The sequence below is a fragment of the Rana temporaria genome, chromosome 7 (assembly GCF_905171775.1).
Source record: "Rana temporaria chromosome 7, aRanTem1.1, whole genome shotgun sequence".
In the NCBI taxonomy this organism is placed as follows: domain Eukaryota; kingdom Metazoa; phylum Chordata; class Amphibia; order Anura; family Ranidae; genus Rana; species Rana temporaria.
In genome coordinates this window covers 59,421,531-59,443,582 of record NC_053495.1, presented here as the reverse complement: position 1 = coordinate 59,443,582, position 22,052 = coordinate 59,421,531, and the positions used below count along the sequence as shown (strand labels likewise).

Below are 22,052 nucleotides of genomic sequence, written 5' to 3'. Positions count from 1 at the left end.
TCCTTCTAGTACATATCTAGAAAATTGCTACATGTATTCACATCTGCTGCTATCTGAAAGTTCTCAGACACTACATCAGAAGTCATCGCCAACTTATTTTATGGCTAATGTACAGCATATACTCCTTTTTGACTGAGCTAAACCTGTCAGAAATTTTAAACATTTAAACTAATAGTCCTACATAACAACAAACACCACACGATGTCTGCTATTTACATTTAGACTCTATAAAGCTTCTTTGATTGCGTTTCTAGTTGTTACAGGGGCCTGACTTCCATGACTTCTAATTTAACCTACCCCATCCTGTTCAGTAAGGCCTCGTACACACGATAGGTTAAACAGAGGACAGCGGTCTGATGGACCGTTTTCATCAGTCAAAACCGATCGTGTGTGGGCTATGGAGGTTATTTAACCATCGGTTAAAAAAAAAGCCAACTTGCTTTAAATTTAACCGATGGATTCCTAACCGATAGGTCAAAACCGATCGTTAGTAGGCACAACCACCGGTTAAAAATCCACGCATGCTCAGAATCAAGTCGACACATGCTTGGAAGCATTGAACTTAGTTTTTTTCAGCACGTCGTTGTGTTTTACATCACCGCGTTCTGACACGATCGGTTTTTTAACCGATGGTGTGTAAGCGCGACGGACCATCAGTCAGCTTCATCGGTTAACCGATGAAAACGGTCCATCGGTCCGTTCTCATCGGATGGACTGATAGTGTGTACGCGGCATAAGAGTTCAATGAACATAGAATTGCTCTCACTGAACAGGGGAATGGCAGGTATAACTTATCCTTTCACTTTTAAATGCTTCAGCTGACTGACATTGATATAGCACATGGCAACCAATGTGGATCCCATTCCAGTGACTGATCTGCTGCATTGGCCCACGCACCATGGGAATCCTGATATGTGTATATAAAGGTACGACCACTGTTTGTTTAGTCTGAACCTGCTCTACTTTGTTGATTGCAACTCTCAGATTTTCCATCCCATCTAAAGCCTGCTGTATTATACGATAACAGATTTCATCTTTCTTATTGTACTTGGGCTCTAGTAGTCGAACAGTGCTGTAAAAGCAAGGGGGTTCATGACATATCTAACAGACCAGAGAGCACCAATGACAGCATCTGTGCAGATTCTTTTCCCTGTCTGGATGACCACACATGTAGTAAGGAAAGATTTTTTTTCAATTGTTACCTATTTTTAAAATGCAACAGTCTTATATACTTTATTTATAAATCCTAAACATGTGGGTTAGTAAGGATTTTGCTGGTAGCTGGAAAAGCTGGTTGTTGCTATCTTTGTATTTCTTTGCATTGAAAACAGTATCCCATAAAACTTTCATTTGAAATCCTGCCATGTATTTGCACTAATGCGTTGATGCAATATTTGTTATAATTTGTTATATGAAAAATATACATAATTGGATAAGTAATTTAAATGTATACCATACTTGTAGCGCATCTCCTGTGCTGACAATTTGATGCAGCACTAATCTACTTAATGTTTGTAAAGAAAATTAAATATATATTTTTTTATAATAAAAATGTTTCCAATATGTTAGATAGATGTCACAAATCTTATTAAACATACATTCCCTGTAAATTAAATAAATTGACTTAACACTATATGATAATAGAAAAATAAATAAATAAATATATATATATATATTTTTTTTTCCCACATACATATATTTATATAGAAAGTGATAGAAATATATACATTTATATATATAGATATATTTATACCTATATATTTCTATGTATAGACTTTTATATGTATGTGTTTTATATTTCTTTGACAACTGAAGAAAAACTGACTAGCATATATGTTTTTATTTTCTGAGATTTCTTAATAATGTCTTTGATGTGGGAATATTATTAATCTTTGTTACAGTGCAAATGTTTAAAAAAAGTGGTTTAAAAACATGGCTTGGCATTTTCTGCATCCGTTCTTATGTAGCCCCTACTGAATTTGTAAAAGAAAAAAAAAAAGAATAAATAATAATAAATTAAATAATTTCAGACAAAAATATAGTATAATTAAATTAAACAAATCCTATGACCTACCCACTTTTCCCCACCCAGAAAAAACATATTTGTTCATTGAAAATCGCTTCACATTTTTTTTTCTCCCCTTCCCCATTTTTTTTTTTTTTGCCCCAGTATTCTCGTCCTTTTGCTTTGATCGTTTTTTCTTTTTAAATGAATCAGTTAAATGAACAGGTACATAGAGGGAATTCATGCATTTTTTTCTTCGTTTGGTTCATTCTATCCTTTTTGGGAATTTTTTTTAATGTGTTTTGATTTTTTTTGTCTTTTTTTTTTAAGAAATCATTTTTTTCTTCTTCTTTTAGCACTTTGTTCTCTGTACTTGCACGTTCTTGCTCAGTTTGGGTCTCTAGCCCTTTCAGTCTCTTTCATTCCACCTTTGAACCTTTGTTTAACCCTTTCATTCTTGCCAGATAAATATAATGAAAGGGTTAAATTCTACAGTTTGCTTGTACAGGGTAAAGGTATACAAAAAAATATTCCATGAAATATTGAAAACCCTCTAAGCAAGATAAGAAATTAAAACATTATTCTTCATAATTCCTTTGCACATGTGTGTGTGTGTGTGTGTATATATATATATATATATATATATATATATATATATATATATATATATATACACACACACACACACATACTCTGCCATTTTGCCTTTGCACACAGTGATGGTATACACGATGGTGATGCAGTATGTTGTTCAATGTGGCTATATATTGTTATCACGTTCCCAGTAAATATGCTGCATAAATGTTTTTAATAGTAATGTTTAAACATGGGTACCCACTATCATAAGTTTCTTTTGTTTTGCAAGGCAATTTTTATAATTATTGTTATTAATCCCCATACAAGCAAGACTGTGTGTTTTAGACAGAATGCATTTTTCAAAAAATAGAACCCCAAAATGTTATATATTAGCATGTAACAATTACAGCCTTTAAAGGTCCTCCACATGTTTCTAAATTATGATGTTTACTGCATATTTGATGCAGCAGTAGTTCTTATATATAAAGTGACATAATCTGGTTGTAGACATTGGATATAACTTTCTGATTTGGTGAGATGTTCTATTTCAGACAATCCCATAGACCATCTAGGATATTTGTGTCCAAAGCAGTTGTGTGTAGTTATGCTAATGGAAACATTTTGAGGCTATTTTTGAAAGAAAGCCCCTGTCCTAGCCATATAGATCTGTGTATCAGACTTTGTTCAATTGCTTTGTACAATAAATTTCACTGAAGGTCAAGTGAAGAACGTATTTTCCTTTATGTCGAGTTTCTGGGATGGCTTCATGCTCTTTCCTGGCTCTGGCTCTTATTTTAAACCCATAGAAATGTTAAAATTTGATTTTAGTTTATGGGGTTTAAAAATTTGAATAAAAATTGAAGGTTACTAGTATATGACTTAAGCAGTTTCTTTCTTACACTTATTTCCATTTTTACGTGGTTACAGTAGTCTAGAAACAGCTGGGCTACTATTGAATACCAAAACATTTGAAATGACTGTTTAAATGTTGTAGTGTCTGTGTAGAAACGGAAAGGCTATCTCTGGAACTTAATTTAGAACCAAAAGAGTTCACTTGTTGATTAAAATGACAGCCAAAGGCTTGATACACAGATCCTGATCTCTAGACCACACTACTTTAGCTTTCTGACCCTCTTTGTTCTATCCCTCTTTGTCTTTCTTTTCTTGCTCCATCCTGTTTCATACTGGGGTGGTCCTGCGGTTGGCTGTGTTGGTGTGCGCAGAGTCCTTATTATCTTTGGGTATACAGTTATGAACTTGGAGGAAGCTGTTATCCGAGTTATAAGTGGCCGTGGGGGTCCCAGCCGACTTGAGGGGGTCGCGGCTCAGCGTGTACATTGAGATCTCAGTGGAGGGAAGGGTGTTGAAGCCCTTAAGGCCCACAGGAGAGGCATCACGGGAGTGGGATGGCTCCGTAGATCGGGAACTGGAGCGGCTACGCCTCTGATAACGATAGCGATAGCTCGGAATGCGAGTGATTGCAGAGGACTGGAGGTAGTCCGTGGCCCGTGCTGTGGCCCTCAGTTGTTTGTGGCGGTCAATGAACATGTGAACAGCAAGCACTCCCACCATTTCAGCAATAATGAAGGAAAGGGCCCCAAAGTAAAAAGACCAGCCATATGAGTAGCTGTTTTTCTTTGAGTCGCTTTTGGAAGGGTCACCTGCATTGGCTGATATGTAGACAATGATTCCAATGATGTTGCTTAGACCTGTTAAATTTATACAGGAGAAAGAAGGTTAAAGTATTACACCAAAAGAAAATGCCAACTGTAATTTAGAACTAGAACACATATTATATAACATGGTAGTTCTTAATGCTATGCAAAACATCACTAAAAGCGTGGTCCTAGGTATTAAGTCTTCCCTCCCTCAAAACTGCTGTTTAATCCTCTCCTTTAGTCACTAGGCAATCTGTATGTCCAACAACTTAAAGGGGAACTGGGGACCTGTAACTGAGGTAAGAACTATGGGGAACTTGTGAAAACGTGGAAGTCCACTCAGCTGAATTCAAAGATAAAAATAACCACACATGTTTACTATTTTATTTGTAATGGAATTGACATTTTTAGCCACTGATTTACATATATTGACCATACTTTTCAGCCACACCTCTATTTTAATTGGACAGAGGTGATGATGCCGATTCATTGTACAAAGGGCAGGCTAGATACAGGGAGGCAACGCAAAAAGAGCATTGCTAAACTGGGATAAAACTGCCTGCTACAGTGTCAGAAATGTGTCTGAATCAAAAAACTGGCTAAATAGAGTGACAAATACCTTTACAGGTAAAACAGTAAACATATATTATTTCAATGTTGTATTTAGCTGTTTACTTGAAGTCATGCTTTAACTACCTCATTTTGGCAAAAATACATGTTTGTTCAGTTACCTCTATTCTGCATCCACCACAGTTCCTCAGTATAAAAGGAAAGCACTTGATGAAAGAAGGTAAAGTATTTGATTTTAGCACATTGATTACATTTCATCCAACATTTCAGATGTTCTGACAGCACGGCTTCTTAAGCAGTGGGACAGACACAAATGAAGAATTGTGTAGCACTAAGTCAAAAAGCCCTGAGTGAAAGTGTATATCCTACAACCTGGAACTTTCATACATAAATGCCATTGTCTTATTCTGCCTTTGGATGGTGTCAGATAAGATAAAATGCTGCTACATTCATGAAGCTAGATAGATAATAAAGCAACAGGCTTTTTTTTTCTCTAAGCTATGATGAGACGTTTGCTGGCAGGATTGTGGACGGGTATATGTGTCACCTAAGTTTCTCACATACAGTCATGGCCGAAATTGTTGGCACCCCAGAAATGTTTCCAGAAGTATTGCAGTAACACATGTTTTGGGCATAATGTCACACAAAACTCCAAAAATGGTCTGGTCAAATTTTTTGGCACCCTTTCAAAATTGTGGATAAATAAGATTGTTTCAAGCATATGATGCTCCTTTAAACTCACCTGGAGCAAGTAACAGGTGTGGGCAATATAAAAATTACACCTGAAAGCAGATAAAAAGGAGAGAAGTTCACTTAGTCTTTGCATTGTGTGTCTGTGTGTGCCACACTAAGGCCCCATACACACCATAGAATCTATCCGCAGATAAATCCGTGCAAACGGGTTTCAGCGGATAGATTCTATGGTGTGTACACTCCGTGGGATATTTATCCGCAGATAAATCTCCCCTGGGATGGATTTCCAGCAGATGGATATTTGCTGACATGCTCAACAAATCCATCTGCTGGAATCCATTCCAACGGATGGATCCGCTCGTCTGTACAGACTTACCGGATCCATCCGTCTAAAGGGATTCCCCGCACGCGTCGTAATGACTTGACGCATGCGTGGAATTCCTTATATGACAGCGTCGCGCCCGTCGCCGCTTCATAATAGCGGCGACGGCGCGACACGTCATCGGCAGAGGATTTCAGCGCGGATTTCAATGCGATGGTGTGTACACGCCATCGCATAGAAATCCTCTGAAATCTTTGAGAGGATTTATCCGCGGATACGGTCCGCTGGACCGTATCTGCGGATAAATCCTCTCGTGTGTATGGGGCCTAAGCATGGACAACAGAAAGAGGAGAAGAGAACTGTCTGAGGACCAAAATTGTGGAAAAATAACAATCTCAAGATTACAAGTCCATCTCCAGAGATCTAGATTTGCCTTTGTCCACAGTGCCCAACATTATCAAGAAGTTTGCAACCCATGGCACTGTAGCTAATCTCTCTGGGCGTTGACGGAAGAGAAAGATTCATGAAAGGTTGCAACGCAGGATAGTCCGGATGGTGGATAAGCCGCCCCAAAAAAGTTCCAAAGAAATTCAAGCTGTCCTGCAGACTCATGGAGCATTAGTGTCAGAGCAAACTATCTGTCGACATTTAAATGAAATGAAACGCTATGGCAGGAGACCCAGGAGGACCCCACTGCTGACACAGAGACATAAAAAAGCAAGACTACAGTTTGCCAAAATGTACTTGAGTAAGCCAAAATCCTTCTAGGAAAATGTCCTAGAAGATGAGACCAAGATAGAGCTTTTTGGTAAAGCACATCATTCTACTGTTTACCGAAAACGGAATGAGGCCTACAAAGAAAATAACACAGTACCTACAGTGAAATATGGTGGAGGTTCAATGATGTTTTGGAGTTGTTTTGCTGCCTCTGGCACTGGGTGCCTTGAAAGTGTGCAAGGCATCATGAAATCTGAGGATTACCAAAGGATTTTGGGTCGCACTGTAGAGCCCAGTGTCAGAAAGCTGGGTTTGCGTGCGAGATCTTGGGTCTTCCAGCAGGATAATGACCCCAAACATAAGTCAAAAAGCACCAAGAAAGGGATGGCAACAAAGCAATGAAGAGTTCTAAAGTAGCCAGCAATAAGTCCAGATCTAAATCCCATTAAACACCTGTGGAGAGATCTTAAAATTGCTGTTGGGAAAAGGCGCCCTTCCAATAAGAGAGACCTGGAGCAGTTTGCAAAGGAAGAGTGGTCCAAAATTCCAGGTGAGATGTGTAAGAAGCTTATTGATGGTTATAGGAAGCAACTGATTTCAGTTATTTTTTCCAAAGGGTGTGCAACCAAATATTAAGTTAAGGGTGTCAAGAATTTTGACCCTCCCATTTCTGGAGTTTTGTGTGACATTATTTCCAATTTGCTTTTTTCCTCCCTTTTTTTGTTTTGTTCCAATACAGACAAACGGAAAAGCAAAACGTGTTACTGCAATACTTTTCTGTGGTGCCAACAATTACGGCCATGGCTGTACACAAGGCGAGGGGCTCTAGGATTTGTGTCTGTTGTGGACAAAACAAACTTTGTTGTATTCTCAGATTGTAATAGGCCCTGTTCTCGGTCCCGGAGCTTTTGTAGAGCTTTGAGTGGGATAAAGCCTCCGTTCCTAGGTTTACATTTTACCTGTTAGGTTGACCTTACTAAATAGTCGAACCTTCCCCAGTCCTTTTTATATCTGAGCAGGCCATACACTGGTAGATTTTCATACAAATGTTTGTATAAAAAATCTCATCAGTACATTCAATAAAAGACTTGATGAATATCCTTTCAAATGTTGTTTGCTTTTAATGTTTAAATTTGGAACTAAAGGAATTCACCGTACTCCTAGAATTTCATTTGTTGGAGAAAAAATTTCCATCTAGCTTCTTTAATTTTGCACTATATTCGAAAACTATCAACAATTTGACTCCATTAACTATAGGAAAATTGAACAAACGTTCTGAAAATTTAAATTTTTAAAGAAATTTCTACTGGTGTAAGCTGGTGCCAGCTTTATGCCCTGTACACACGATCGAATATCTGATGGAATCTAATCCGATGGATTTTTTCGTCGGATATCCGATGAAGCTGACTTTCATCAGTCTTGCCTACACACCATCAGTCAAAAATCCAACCGTGTTCAACGTGGTGACGTAAAACACTACGACGTGCTGAGAAAAATGAAGTTCAATGCTTCCGAGCATGCGTCGACTTGATTCTGAGCATGCGTGGATTTTTCTCCACACAGACAATCGTTTTTTTTCTATAGTTTTTTTATCCATAGAAAAATTTTAAAACATGTTATATTTTTTTTCACCGATGTAAAACAAACTGATGGCGCCCACACACGATCGGTTTATCCGATGAAAACGGTCCATCGGTCCGTTTTCATCAGACAAACCGATTGTGTGTACAGGGCTTTAGGTTCAAGGGCTGTCCCTCTCTGCTGTTACAGCCTGCTGCTGGGTAAGAGGCTGACTATTGACAGAATGATAAAAAGGTACATGTGTCTTTGTTTTGAGGAACCTACCTATTAAGGGACAGTGTGTTAACCACTTCAGCCCTGGAGGATTTGGCTGCCAAATGACCAGGCCACTCTTTACAATTTGCCACTGGGTCGCTTTAACTGTCAATTCCGCGGTCGTGCGACATGGCTCCCAAACAAAATTGATGTCCTTTTTTTGAAATTTTGAAAAAAAAGCAATATTTTTTACTTTTTGCTATAATAAATATACCCCAAAAATATATAAAAAAACAAACTGTTTTCTCAGTTTAGGCCGATACGTATTCTTCTACATATTTTTGGTAAAAAATCGCAATAAGCTTTTATTGATTGGTTTGTGCAAACATCTACAAAATAGGGGATAGTTTTATGGTATTTTTATTAATATTTTTTTTTACTAGTTATGGCGGCGATCTGTGATTTTTATCATGATTGCGACATTATGACACATCGGCCACTTTTGAAGCTATTTTGGGAACATTGTCATTTATACAGCGATCAGTTCTTTACAAATACACTGATAACTGTGTAAATGACACTGGCAGGAAAGGGGTTAACCAGTAGGGAGCGAGGAAGGGGTTAAGTGAATCCTAGGGAGTGATTCTGTGTGGGGGCTGGGCTACATGTGACACGACACTGATCACTGCTCCCGGTGACAGGGAGCAGAAGATCAGTGTCCTGTCACAAGGCAGAACAGGGAGATGCCTTGTTTACACAGGCATTCCCCCCTTTTTGCAGCTCCGTGAAACGATCGCGTGACAGCGGAGGACATCGAGTCCGCAGGTGACGCAGGCATGGTCACGGTGCTTGCGGCAGGGACTTATATATACGTTGCTTTGCGCAGCCGTGCCATTCTGCCGACATATAAGTGCGTGGGCCGGTCGACAAGCGGTTAATCAGGAACTGACATAAGTTTAGATAGTGGCTCAGCTAAGCAGATATTTTTGTTTGCTTTATGCTATGAACTTGCTGTACAAGGCCCTCCTGTGTAAGCATACCTCTCAACATTTTGACATAGGACACCTACTTGCAAACGTATGTAGGCATAGAACCCCTTGACACACCCCCTTAAGGGAGAATTAACAAACAAAAAAAAGTTAATGAAGCCCACAGGGACATTTTTTACCACTCCTATTCCTTTATATTGGCTTTTAAAATTTACAATTGCAGCAAATTCTAATTTGGATGAAAGGTTTAGCACTGGGAAAATGACGAAAATGAGGGGCAAAGAGGGACAGAGGGACATTGCTCCAAATCAGGGACAATCCCTCGAAATCAGGGACAGTTGGGAGCTATGTATAAGGTTAATTGTTTAGTGCTTTGCTGAATAAAAGTGCTGGAAAAACCTGCATGGATTGTTTCTTAGATGTGCTTGTCTAGTGCATGTTCTATTGCTGCTGGCTGCAAAGGATCTATGGGCCAGATTCACCAAAGAGATACGACGTCGTATCTCCTGATACTCCGTCGTATCTCTGTTTCTATCTATGCGGCTGATTCATAGAATCAGTTACGCATAGATATCCATAAGATCCGACAGGTGTAATTGTTTTACACTGTCGGATCTTAGGATGCAGTACCGTGGCCGCCGCTGGGGGGGAGTTCGCGTCGTAAACCAGCATCGGGTATGCAAATTAGGAGTTACGGCGATCCACAACGGATTTTCGCGTTCGATACGTCGCCGCTAGTCTAGTTTCCCGTCGCAAAGTTAGTCATTATTTGACCTGCCCTAACTTTACACAGCAATCGTATTGCTGTATAAAGTATGGCCGTCGTTCCCGCATCGAAATGTAGAATTTAACGTCGTTTGCGCAACACGTCCGGGAATATGGAAGTACGCTACGCGCGTCGCCGTTCGAAAAAATGACATCACGGCGCGCAAAGCACGACGGGAATTGCGAAACTGAGCATGCGCAGTAGGTCCGGCGCGCCTAATTTAAATGGCACACGCCCATTTGAATTGGCCGGAGGCCGCCGGCATAGTTTTCATCGCAAGTGCTTTGTGAATCAGGCACTTGCGATGAAAACTTGCGGCGGTGTAACGTATCTACGATACGCCGCCGCGATTCTACGTGAATCTGGCCCTATGTTCTTTCTTTTCTTGTTATCATTTCCAAATTCCATACAAATACTTAGCACTACAAAATGATACTTGGCTCTATATTCTCTAAAAGGGTCCGTAATGGGAGCTGGGTACAGAGTGGAACCAAGGGTCCATTCTCAGAGGTGTGTAGGGGCAGAACCAAGGGTCAGTGCTTGGAGGTGGGTAGGATGCGGAGACACAAAGTGACTTAGGGCCCTTTCACCCTGCCACGACTTGAAAGTCACACAATTTTACTGTGATTTAGAATTTGCTGCGATTTTGACACGATTTCAGAGAATGTCTGTGTAAACTTGAGATCTATGAACCGCAACTTGCATCAAAGTCGGACCATAGTAGTGCAGGGACTACTTTGAAGTCGGTGCAACTTGAAGTTGCACAGATATGAATGGTACTCATTGGAAATCATGGGGTATGACTTGTCATGCGACTTTGCATTCCCAAGTCGCAGGACAAGTCGCACAAGTGTGAAAGGGGCTTTAGAAGGTGGGAGTTCCTACACCTATGCTCTGAGAAAAAAAAGAACTTGAAAGATTGAAAGTGTAGCACCCTGGGGTTTAGTCAGGGAACTCCTCACAAATTGACTTGCCAAGAGTAGTAATTTTGATCGATTGATAGAGATCTATTGATTTCTCCCAAAGTTTGACCTTGTTGCACTTTTCTCTAATACCACTATGTGGCCAGAAACGTAGTGGTACTAGATATCAGAAGGGCAACCCAAGGTCAGGTTATGGGTATATGGAGTAAATCGGCCAATGAGCAGGGTTTCTCTTGAATCCCTTGGCCTGCTGGGAGAATCTATAAATTCGGGTGAGGCCAGGTGATCTATGTTCTGTGCCACATAAACAGCTGTCTGGGTGAATGTGTGTCGTATGCCCCATACTGCTAGGCTGGAGATTGTGCCTATCCTAGGGGAATCTGGCTGCCAGGCTGTGTGAGGACCTATTCAGAAGTAAGAGGGCAGCACAGGGTTGGGACTGCGGCTTGCAGTCCAAACGAAAGTGACAGTTCTGTTGGTGGTCAGAGGTAGGAGGAAAGCTGTCGCCACAAAGGGATCAACCACCTTTACCAGGGACCACAGTGAGTAAGGCCCCTTTCACGCTGGGGCGGGAGGTGCGTCGGTGGTAAAGCGTCGCTATTTTTAGCGGCACTTTATCGCCAATTCCGCTGCCCTATTCCTCCGCTAGTGGGGCATGTGCAGAAGTAGCACCTTGCTGGGGCCTTTACCTGCACGGCTGTCCACCTATTGAAGTCTCAGAGTCTGCCAATTGGATCTATAATTACTTAAGGGTGTCCTGGCCCTAACCCACTTTTCCCCAAAAATACAAAAAGGACTGTCAAAAGAAATAAAACCTCTTTTGCATCCAAGAAGTGTCTGGCGATGACTTTCACCATCTTTGCACCCACTATGCCTCACAACCCACTACATATTAAAGGATGTCAGCTATCTTTGGCTTTAAAGGTCCTCATTAGACTGGACAAGGCCGGAGACCTTGCTACAAAAGTAATAGGGTTACAGGGAGGGTTATTTTGAGGAATGTGATTACAAGGTGAATAAATATGAGGGTTGTGGTTTCGGGGAGTCTTAGGGTGTTTGTGAGGGGACCCTACCATAGAGTACAGCATGATACAGAGAGCACCCAGATGAAAACCAGTGCTGAGTTTTCAGCATAGAGGCCAAATATATAACTGATGTGCATGTATTTTGGACTACTTTTCACAAAATTTTCAATGAAACCCTATACCTCCTGTAAATTATAATTCTGCATCCTAGGACCACTTTAGAACACTTGTTGCTCAAACAGTATCAACAGTACCAAACAAAAGTATCAGAAGAGAAAAGTATTAATTGTGTATGAAGAATAATGTATTTTACCTGCAGACACAAAGAAAATTCCAGCACTTAATATGATATTGTGTCGGGTTTTGTAGAACTCGCTGGCAGCAATGCAAAGCCCTCCCATGAAGAGCAGAATTACACTGAGGATAGGGAATATACTGGAAGCCCTCACAGCCCCTGTAAAAAGAAAGTGTAAAAGTAATGGCGATCATATATTTATGTTCAGACTTTAAACCTTCTAACAGTATTATTATACAGGATTATTTATTATTATATAGGATTTATATAGCGTCAACAGTTTGCGCAGTGCTTAACAAAATTAAGGCAGACATTCCAGTTACATTACGAGGAATCAGAGGGCCCTGCTCATTATAGTTTACATTCTCTAAAAGGGGGGGTCAATTGATACAAAAGGTAATAGCTGTGGTGGATGAGCTGATGGAGAAAGTAAAACAGTGTATTAGTTTGAAGCAGGATAGAATTCTTTAAAGAGAAGGGTTTTCAGGGATCGTCTAAAGATGGATAGATTAGGGGACAGTCGAATAGATTGTGGTAGGGAGTTCCAAAGGATGGGAGAAGCTCTGGAGAAATCCTGGAGGCGAGTATGGGAGGAGGTGACAAGGGAGCTAGAGGTCTTGGGATCACCAAAGAGAGCGGCCTTGTTGGTATTTGGAGAATAGATTAGTGATGTAGCTGGGGGGAGAGTTATGGATGGCTTTGTAAATTATTGTTAGTACTTTACAGTATTAAAGGGGTTGTGGAATCAAAAATATACCATGATTATGATTTGTCCTAGAGTAGACTCACAGGATATAACAATAGTGTGAGGCCTCGTACACACGACCGAGGAACTCGTCGTAAATGAAACATCGTTTTTCCTCGACGAGTTTCTTGTCAGGCTTGTGGATAAAATTGACAAGCTTTCTTTGCGTACACACTGTCAAGACCAAATCTCCTCGTTCTCAAATGCGGTGACGAACAACACATACAACGGCAGGGGAAGTTCGATTCCACTGGCACAACCCTTGGGGCTGCTTTTGCTAATCTCATGTTACTGCGTGTTAAGTAAAAGTTTGGTAAGAGACGATTTGCACTTTTCAGACTGCTACAGCGTGACAAATGTGCTATCTCCATTACAAGCGCTACTTTTACCAAAGGTGCGCTCCCATCTCATACTTTATTCTGAGCATGCGCGGATTTCTTAGCATACACACGATCGTGTTTCTCGTCGAAAAAACAGCCCGACGAGGAAATTGAGACTCCCGTCGAGGAAAAATAGAACTTTTTCTGTTCTCTTTTTTTCTCGTTGAGTTCCTCGACAGTTTTCTCGATGGAAAACATACACACGGCCGTTTTCCTCTGCAAAAAAGCTCTGCCACCAAGTTTCTTGATGGATTCTGTTGAGGAAAACGGTCGTGTGTACGAGGCCTTAGAAATATTTTTTGTATACTGCATTGTACTGATTTTCACTGTTCATCACAAAATGACTAAACATTGTTTAAACATGTTTTACCAAGAACCAGCAACCGAGTCCCTCTGCTTACTCACCAGCATCTAGCCTCCTCTTGTAGACTATGTTGTGACAACTATCGCGTTGCCTTGCATTTTCTTAATATATCTGCTCTTTGTGCGCTGTATTACTTGCCTTTTATTGACGTCAGAAATGGCCACCTACATATTTCTCATATTTGTCTTGTGACAGATTTTCTTTACGAAAAGCACTAAAATGGTATACTCAACAAACCTTGCTGGTCTTCTAATACCGCGTACAGACGATTGGACATTCCGACAACAAAACCGTGGATTTTTTCCGAGGGATGTCTTGCATACACACGGCCACACAAATTGTGTCAGAAATTCCGAACGCCAAGAACGCGGTCACGTACAACACGTACGACTGCACTATTAAGCGAAGGTTCAATACCAGTTGTGTTAGTAGAAGTTTGGTGAGAGACAATTTGTGCTTTTCAGCCTCGTGCTTTTCAGTCCGTTACAGCGTGACAAATATGCCATCTCCATTATGAACGCTAGTTTTACCAGACCGATCGATTCCGTCCGTACTTGATTCAGAGCATACATGGAATTTTGTGTGTCAGAATAGTCTACACACGGATTTTCTTGTCGGAAAATTTAAGAACCAGCTCTAAAATATTTGTTTAAGAAAATGTTCGATGGAGTCTACACACGATCAGAATTTTCGACAACAAGCTCCCATCGAACATGTGTTACGCGTCAATAGAATGGATTTCTAAACCAAATAATACATTTTTCCAGCAGCATGTAGTGAATTTTGTTTAAGATGTAGACACATATGACTTTGTTTAAAATGTCTGTCATCAGAAAAGTGACATTGCAGGCCTCTTTATAAAAATGTTAGATGCCTCCCTGTGTCTGACCCAGAACAAGCATGTTGTAAATGAGTTCCGTCGGAGACTCTTTACCACGTGATCAGCCGTGTCCAATCATGGCTGATCACGATGTAAACAAGAGCAGCCGTGATCAGCTTTTCCTCACTCGCGTCTGTCAGACAAGAGTAGAGGAGAGGCGATCGGCTTCTCCTTTGACAGATCAGTTTGTGCTGATAGATTATCAGCGCAGCCCCCCCGAGGATGCCCACACTAGACCACCAGGGATGCCCACCACCAGGTATGCCACCCTAGACCAACAGGGATGCCATCAGTGCCCACAATGGATGCCAATCAGTTGCCACAATGGATGCCAATCAGTTCCCACAATGTGCATCACTGATTGGCAGACATTGTTTGGCACTGATTGGCATCCATCAGTACAACATATTACAGTACATCCGTGCCGCCCATCTGTGCCCATCTGTGTCGTCCATCTGTGCCCATCCGTGTCGCCTATCTGTGCCCATCCGTACCGCCCATCTGTGCCCATCCATGCCGCCTATCCGTGCTGCCCATCCGTGCCACCCATTCGTGCCGCCCATCTGTACCCATCCGTGCTGCCCATCTGTGCCCATACGTGCTGCCTCATCTGTGCCCATCCGTGCCGCCTCATCTGTGCCGCCCCATCTGTGCCCAACCGTGAAGGACAAAACGTACTTATTTACAACGTTTTGTAACGTAAACAAAAAAAAGCATTTGTTTTTCAAAATTTTCGGTCTTTATTATTTTTTTTAGCAGAAAATAAAAATCCCAGAGGTGATCAAATACCACCAAAAGAAAGCTCTATTTGTGGGAACAAAATTATAAAAATGTTGTTTGGGTACAGTGTAGCATGACCGCGTAATTGTCATTCAAAGTGCAACAGCGCTGAAAGCTGAAAATTGGTCTGGGCAGGAAGGTGTATAAGTGCCCAGTATGGAAGTGGTTAATAAAGGCTTGCACCTTGTACAGTATAGGATTTCATGTCATGTGTGCTCAGTCTTGCCACGAAGAGTTAATCTAGCTCGAAGCAGTCCTCTTATCTTTTTTCAGTGAGATTAAAATGGACAGAGAAATAGAAGTAGGTTTCTCCCCCTTGATGTGATTGACAGGTGATTTACATATCTCATGCCTGAGAGATACATTCTGTGTACTTCAGATCCCCTCCTCCTTTCTTCTCCAGCTCTCCCAGGATTTGCTGCTCCACACCTCAGCATTATTGTGCATGCTGAAGTCATGTGGTGACCTTTCTGGGTTTTGACCGGATGTTAGTGATCATAGCAGAAGTTCAGTGTAAGAAATAAACAGGAGAAAATGCATGTTAACAAAGGTACTGTAGAGGTGGGTGGGGAGTCTATTGACATCACGACTCCACCCACCGAGCTCCGGACAACAGACCCACCCACAGAATCTGCAGTTTTTCAGGTCTCATAACAGACAGAGGGGAGACATTTGACAGGTAAGGATACCTGCAGGAGGCATGTATATCCTTTTAGATAACCACTATGGCCATAGTTTAGAAAGGACGAGAGTGGGTTTATATCCACTTTAACGAACAATAAACCTAAGATAAAGGCAGTTTACTAAAACAGCCACTGTTAAAAGCAATATTTGAATGTTTCAGAAATGCAATAGAACTGAAGAAAAGTTCTGTCTATTTGGGAAGTAATCTGTCTTACAAGCACAATAAAAATGCTGCAGTCCACCTTTCCTTGAATTATAGTTGGCAATAACTTTGAGCAATAGGTTAGCATATTTAAAAGGCGTCTTTAATGTGTATGGTTCATACAACTGTCTGTCTTATCCCTGACTCCATTTGGGAGGAAATACTGTAGAAAGGAGAACAAAAAAGATACTGGTGTTTTAGGGAGGAGAATGAGGTTGCTTGAATGGAACCTGTCACAAACTAAGAGTGATCATAAATATTGTATGTACAGTGGGGGAAATAATTATTTGATCCCCTGTAGATTTTGAAAGTTTTTCCACTTACCAAGTCATGAAGGGTCTATAATTTGTTATCATAGGTGTATTTTAAATGATGGAGACAGAATATCAACCAAAAAAACAAATTTCTTCCCTCAAACATGGCAAGTCGAGTTGATGTCAAAGAGCTCAATTTTGGTCTCATCTGACCACAGCACTTTCTCCGAATCATTTGGATGATCATTATTTGACTTGCCATGTTTGGAAGAAGAAAAATGCTGACTATGACCCTAAGAACACAATCCCTACAGTCAAGCACAGAGGTGGAAACATTATGATTTGGGGCTGTTTCTCTGCTAAAGATACAGGCCGACTTAGATGGGGCCATGTATTGTAAAATCTTGTATGACACTGAAGATGGGTCATAGATTGGTCTTCCAGCATGACAATGACCCAAAACATAACAAAGGGGTGGCTAATGAAGAATATTAAGGTCATTTAGTGGCTTAGCCAGCCTCCAGGCTTTAATCCTACAGAAAATGTATTAAGGGGGCTGAAAGTTCGATTTGCCAAAAAACCTTAGGGATTTAGAGATCTGTAAAAAAGAGTGGACCAAAATCGCTCCTGAAATGTGTGCAAACCTGGTCACTAACTACAAGAAACGTCTTACTTCTGTGCTTGCCGATGTAGCACCCTGGTGTTTAGGCAAGGTTGCTAGTAAATTTAGCTTGCCAGGTTATAATTTTACTGGCTAATTGATAGAAGATCAATTGATTCTCCTCTAATTCAGGAATTGCTGCACATTTTCTCTCCTGTTACTAAGTGACAATGTGGCTGGTGACATTAGAATGGCAAGGGGCTCTGCAAGGTCAGAGTATGAATGGATGGGGTGTCTCAGCCAATTGGCAGGGGTTTCTTTAGTCCCTTGGCCTGTTGGGAGAGCCTATTTATTTGTGTGGAGTCAGGTGATTGGGATTCTGTGCCACCTGGACGGTTGTCTGGGTGGACGTGTGTTATGTCGCCCGAGGTGGCTAGGCTGGAAGCCTGAGGCCTATCCCCGGACAACTGGCTGCTAGGCTGCCTGAGGCCTATCCAGGAGCAGGAGAAGCAGCGTATGGTTGGGACTGCAGGATTGGAGTACAATCAAGTTGAGAAGGTTCAGCCAGACGGGAAACCAGTTGTGGTTGGAGGTAGAAGAGAAGCTGTCACCACTAAGGGATCATCGACATGACTACCGGGGACTGAAGTGAGCAAGCTTCAGCAAGTACCAGAGCAGTATTCTCACCAACCAGGGGGTGAAGAAGTGGGAAACCTTCAGCAAGTGCAAAGCCAGTGACCCAGTAGGATAGCGGGAGTGACGTTTGAGGAGTATACAGCGGGATAGCTGTGAAAGAGCTCAGGGGGATCCTGTGACGACTGGGATCTGGAAGTCTAGTGAGAGACTGAGATCTCAGTGAGTAAGATCTACAGTGAGATACTGTGAGATAAAAACGGACTGTTCTGCATAACCAAGAGTTACGTGCAACTACCTTTTATTGACAGTTGCAAGATTAGTGGCCTAGACAGTGGATTAGTGGCCTAGACAGTGGTCCTACCTAAACAGAAGTGTTATCAGGCTGGAGACCTTCCACTGTATAGCTGTCTACTTATAGAAGTCTCAGAGTCTGCCAATTAGCATTGCATTTAATCAAGGGTGTACTGGGCCTAACCCTCTCTCCCATAGTTCTGTTAAGAGACAATAAATCTCTTGTTCGCATTCAAAACGTGACTGGCGCCCAGCATTTCTTCTTGCATCACACCCACCATGCCTGGTAACCCACTTTACAAAGAAGGATGTCAGCTCGCCCTGACTCTGGAGTTCATCATTAGGCCTCTAGGGTTCGGAAAACTTGCTACATTTGGCGCCCAATGTGGGGCAAATGCGTTATTCCTACAACAGTCGCCCCTAGAAACCGGCTACAGCTACTCTGTGGGAAGGTGGCTAGTAACATCGTTACTGCATATAGACTGTTATTGGGCATTCCACCAATGTGGAACAAACATGTTTTATTGCTCAAGGGAAACGTGTCAGCCTAGTCTTTTGTCACTTTATACCAGTGCTGCAGAGGTTAAAATTGACTCCCTTAAAGCTTTGGTGTGCCATGAAGAGAAAGAGGCAGGCACTGAAGTTTCCCCAAAGTATGTGGACCAATCCTTTGGCAGGAGGAGGAGACACCGCTCTGCAGAGGAGCATAAGGAAGTGCTGCCACGTTCATCCGATTGTTGGGTGGAAAAGATGGTGCAGCTTGGAGATACCATGTCGGAGTGGAAGAGGTATGCTCTGGGTATTGACCCTGGTCTGAATGGGTCTAAGGGCATCCTGACTGACACCAGGTTACGATATACACCTAGGGGTAGCCTTGCCCTGTAAATGGCAGGAGGCTATGAGGCCTTGGGACTGATCTGTGGGAAGTGTTCTGGTTTGGCCACACACCTGCGGCCTTAGATCGTCTGTGGACACTGCAGGGAATCCCTGTTTGAGATAGTCACACCGGCCCAACCTCTGCAGACACTACAGGCAGATTGGGACAAGAGTGTCACCATCCCGGCTGGGGACGGCATTGAGAGTCCCCCTGCTATCACCCGGTTTGTGCAAGAAGCTACTCCTCCCATCTCTTTGGCTGCTCCAGGACTCAGTGCTCCTGCTATAACTTGAGGCCATGGTCAGGCCCAACTGCATTCCTTGATGGAACTCCCTGGGGGAAAGACGCCAGAGTCGGGTAAGCCTGAAATGGGTGAGAGTGGTGTGCAAGTGGGAGCTGTGATGACTGTGGCCAGTAAGGGGGGTGAGGTTGCTTTGCCAGTTGATGTCAGTACAAAGCGTAACCTGCGCCCGGCCAAAGAGTGCTCTACTATCTCTCATTCGGACATCTCATCCAATAAGATATCTGAGCTGTTTTCAGATAATTTGTCATGGACTGGGAGGTGGACTGATAGTGAGGAAGAGCAGGCATGTGATTTGGAGAAAGATGATATTCTTCCCATGCAAGCTACTAGCGTGAAGATTGAACTGTCAGCCAGTGCAGCGCCACCCTTGCATATTACTAATTATTTTGAGGAAAATTGTTGGGCAAGTTGGGTTACTAAAGTCCGTGTTACTAAACCAACTCAAGTGACCAAGTTGTTGCTGGGCACCAGGTCCAACATGCTCCTGATGCACGGGTCCTGCCTGGATGTGGAGACCCTAAAACACTGCCTAGGCTGTCCAAGTTACAGCACATTATTTTAAAGAAAGTGGCTAAAGATTATGGCTATTTGTATCCACATGTCCCAATTCAGTTGGAAGAGGAGATACAGGAGAAAAAGGCACAGTGGGTAGATGTTCGAAACTTTCTCAAGATCCCCCTTAACTTTGATCTTAAAAAGTTATCTCTAAGGTATGCTAAAAGGTACTACTCTTCTGTTTCACAAACTTGGGACTATGGCCAGCATATTACCCCAGACTGTAATTGTTCTCAGGCCTAACCAGAGAGACCTTCAGCATTAAATCACTACTACGGAGACAAGTGAGAAACCTGTACAGCTGCCAGATCCCAGATATTACTAGTACATACTACTGAACTGTGTCAAGCTGAAAAGAAAAATCATTACAGATTACAAATATGTGCTTTGTGGAGTCAGGGTGCTTAACCGAAGCTACTCCACCTTCAAAAAGAGAGTTGCTGTGGGGACATTCCTGTTTGCCTGTGCATGCTGGTTTGTGTTCTGCTGGCAATTGCAGGGAGTGTCCCAGGTGAGTCATGCTGGCCTGTGTTCTGGAAATGGCAGTGTACCTAACTTTGAGAGTGACACGTTGATTTACAGTTGAGAGACTTCAACGTGTGCTGTTCTTTATCAACAAAGAAAATGATTCTCAGCCCCTGGCTGTGTTGTGGACACACTGAGATTTAAAATGGCATGCCTCCTGTCCCCGGAGTTATCACTAAGAAGAACTGAAGATGCTGGAAAAATGCTATTGATATGTGAATGTACCCCGAGTGACGCATTGATGGACATTGGGGCTCCAAGAACACTGAGGTGTTTAGTTAGATAGGTAGACTAAGCTGTGACAAAAAGGGCAAGCTCTCACCCCAAACTTGAAAATTGGACTGAAAATGTTCTATTTTTGTCTATACAAGCAGTGCCATCTTAATAGCATCATGGACCCCTGAGAAAAGTAATGCTCTGGGGCCCCTACAATGGAGGTAGCACATGTAAACAGACATCAAGTAGGTAGGAGGCAGACAAGTGAAGCTTCCCCTTTTGGGTGGAGCTCCGCATTAACTACATGAACAATCATTCTGTAAAGCAAAGAAACAGTGGGAAATTACTACATACATAAAGGAACAAAGCTGTCCTGTGCATATAATATACTGTATTTATTGGCGTATAGCACTCACTTTTTTACCCTGAAAATAAAGGGTAAACTGTGCCTGCGTGTTATACGCAGGGGGCCGTGGAAAGTTGTTTCCCTGAAACTTCCCTCTTAGAGTTAGGGTGCGTGTTATACGCTGTAATGTTTGGGGGACCAGCTTGATCGCAGGACACAGGCTTTTTAAATCAAAACTAAGGTTTATTAAACTTAAATGGCTTAGCAGCAGCAAAAACAAAGGAAATAACAGTCTCACCGACTTGTACAGCTCAGAACTGCTATCGCAGTTAAATAGTCCTTGCAGGTAAGTCCTTCAGTAGCAGGCTTTCAGGCAACACACTGCCAAGTCCTTTCACAGCTTTTCATAGCTTCCACAGCTTTCCTTGTCCACCATTCACCGTGCATAGACTCTCCTACACTCCTTCCCTCTCACCTGCACTTCCTGTCTGCTTTAAACTACTTCCTTACACAGGTGCGTTAACCCTTTCCATTCCCTTAAAGGCACCACAGTCCAAACAGAGGGGAAATATAACGTCCTTCCAGGACCCAGCCATGGCGTCCTGTACATATCCCCCCCCTGTGCCCCAACGCCAAGGAGGTGGAGGCAACAGTGGAGCTCAAACAATGGACTCGGGAGAGGGCATCTGCATTTTGATGCAGTCTCCCGGGCCTATGCTCCACTACAAACTTAAATTCTTGGAGCGCCAGGAACCAACGTGTAATCCTGGCATTAGTCCCTTTACCCTGCCTCATCCATGTTAAAGGGGCATGATCAGAAATGAGCCTAAACTTCCTCCCCAAGAGGTAATACCTGAGGGAATCCAGAGCCCACTTAATGGCCAGACACTCTCTTTCAATAATAGCGTAGTTTTTCTCCGCTGGTGTCAACTTTCTACTGAGGAAGACTACTGGGTGTTCCTCACCACAAACAACCTGTGACAACACAGCTCCCAATCCTACATCGGAAGCATCAGTTTGGACAACAAACTCTTCTGAAAAATTGGGCGCTATCAAGACAGGGTGTTGGCACAGTAATGACTTGAGCACCAAAAAAG

The 22,052-nt window shown here is 42.2% G+C and overlaps 1 protein-coding gene across 1 annotated transcript in view; it reads right to left on the bottom strand.

Moving 5' to 3' along the window:
• Positions 1-2,794: 2,794 nt before the first annotated feature.
• CACNG2 (calcium voltage-gated channel auxiliary subunit gamma 2) overlaps positions 2,795-22,052 on the bottom strand; it is a 262,055-nt gene continuing 242,797 nt past the window's right edge. The window contains exons 3-4 of the mRNA XM_040359445.1: positions 12,334-12,474; positions 2,795-4,290 (exon numbers count right to left, since the gene is read on the bottom strand). Of these exons, the coding sequence (XP_040215379.1) occupies positions 3,761-4,290; positions 12,334-12,474 (671 nt within the window). The 3' untranslated portion in view covers positions 2,795-3,760. The remainder of the gene's footprint in view (positions 4,291-12,333; positions 12,475-22,052) is intronic.